Genomic DNA, 1,687 nt, shown 5'->3' on the forward strand with positions numbered 1-1,687 from the left:
GGAAGGCGATAGTACCGGCACACGTCATTGTTAAGGCGATCGCACCGTAACACTGTCATCGAGGGTGCGAGCAGACCCGGACATCATCGCCAGGTGCGCGGCTGCACGCGGCATCACCGCTGGAGGCGTCAAGCCGCAGCTGCGGTCTCATCATTGGCATCAGCCGTCGAGGTACCCTTCCGCGCGGCGAAGCGCGCCCATCGTCGGGTTCGTGCGTGTCCCATCCGTGAATCGTACATCGACAGCCATTACGGCCATTCGTTTTCGCGCGTGTCCCATTCGTGATTCGCGCATCAACCGCCATTACGGCCATTCGTTTTCGCGCTCGCACGCGAGCTCGCGCAACGCCATTTTCGCGCCGTTCGCGCCTGTCTTCTTTCCCGCCGAACGCCATATTGAAATTTATTTGCTTTTGTTCGCTACGCATCGTTTTAAGTCTAACACGTAGCACGTTGCGTTGAGTACGGCGCATGCGTTTCGGCTCAACATTCATGCAATTTAAAATCGCTATATTTCCGATAACCAATACAAGCCGCGAGCGTCGTGGTTAATTAACTCTGTAACGCGTCTTAGTAACAATGCCTCCGCCCACGGTCGAAGAGTTGCAAGTACAATTGGCGCAGATGCAGACCACCTTGCAGCAGATGCAAGGGCAGGCCGGAGTTCCGCGCGTGGATTCTTATCGAATTCCTAAAATCCCACCCTTCTTGATCAAAGATCCCGTCATCTGGTTCATTCAGGTTGAGGCGTCTTTTGGGACCGCCCGCATCTCGGACCAAAAGACCAAAGCACATCGTGTCATCAGTGCGCTAGATGCCGAAGCAATCGCGTGCTGTCGTGACTTGATCGCGGACCCTGACGAAACAGAACCGTATACCCAGCTGAAAGAGCGCATTATCGAAAGCTTTTCCGCGTCAGCCGAAGCTCAGCTTCGACAATTATTAAAAGGCCAAGTGCTTACTTCCGGAAAACCGTCGCAAATTCTTAGCCGGCTGCGTAACCTTAATGCAGATAAACGTTGCGATGACGCCGTCATTAAAACTATTTTTTGCGAACATTTAACGCCCTACATGCGTGGTATACTTGCGGTTTCGGACTGCGCGGATTTAGATAAATTAGCGAAAATGGCCGATAAGATCGCGGAGACGGCCAACGAATCGGCACAGTGTGCAGCCTCCTCTGCAAAACAATCACAGCCATCGGACCTCGAAAGCAAGGTCGATCGCCTTGCTGCAGAGCTCGCTACCCTCTCGGCTCAACTTAAACGATCTAGCAGGTCGCGAAGTAGAGATAAATCACGGCACCGCGAACGTTCTAACAGTAGGCAGCCTAAAGTCTGTTGGCCGCACAGAACTTTTGGCGAGGCAGCGCGGGCGTGCAAAGGCACAGATAAGTCCCCGTGCTCGTGGAAACAAAACAAAGCCGCAGTTACTGAGAAGGGGGAATAAACAGGTCCACCATTACGGAGGCTAGCATGGTGGACCCCAATTTTTCTAAACGCCTCCACGTGCGCGATCGACTCACAGGAGAGTTATTCTTGATTGACACGGGGGCGGAGATTTCATTGCTTCCCGCTGGCGATACCTCAAATAAAACGCCCGGTAATCTCAAGTTATACGCGGCTAATGACACCGTGATTAACACATATGGGCAATTATTTCGCACGTTGCATATCGGTTTACGTCCA

At 52.7% G+C, this 1,687-nt stretch overlaps 1 protein-coding gene across 1 annotated transcript; it reads left to right on the top strand.

Annotated features, from left to right (window-relative positions):
• Nucleotides 1-578: 578 nt before the first annotated feature.
• Nucleotides 579-1,448, top strand: LOC120359070. Its single transcript, XM_039455369.1, has one exon. The coding sequence runs from the start codon at nt 579-581 to the stop codon at nt 1,446-1,448; it is 870 nt and encodes a 289-aa protein (XP_039311303.1).
• The last annotated feature ends 239 nt before the right edge of the window (nt 1,449-1,687 follow it).

This window comes from Solenopsis invicta, chromosome 12, assembly GCF_016802725.1.
Source record: "Solenopsis invicta isolate M01_SB chromosome 12, UNIL_Sinv_3.0, whole genome shotgun sequence".
Taxonomy (NCBI): domain Eukaryota; kingdom Metazoa; phylum Arthropoda; class Insecta; order Hymenoptera; family Formicidae; genus Solenopsis; species Solenopsis invicta.

Bases quoted from the DNA above. Each gene is read 5' to 3' on its own strand.
- LOC120359070 (XM_039455369.1), top strand. From the start codon at position 579: ATGCCTCCGCCCACGGTCGAAGAGTTGCAAGTACAATTGGCGCAGATG.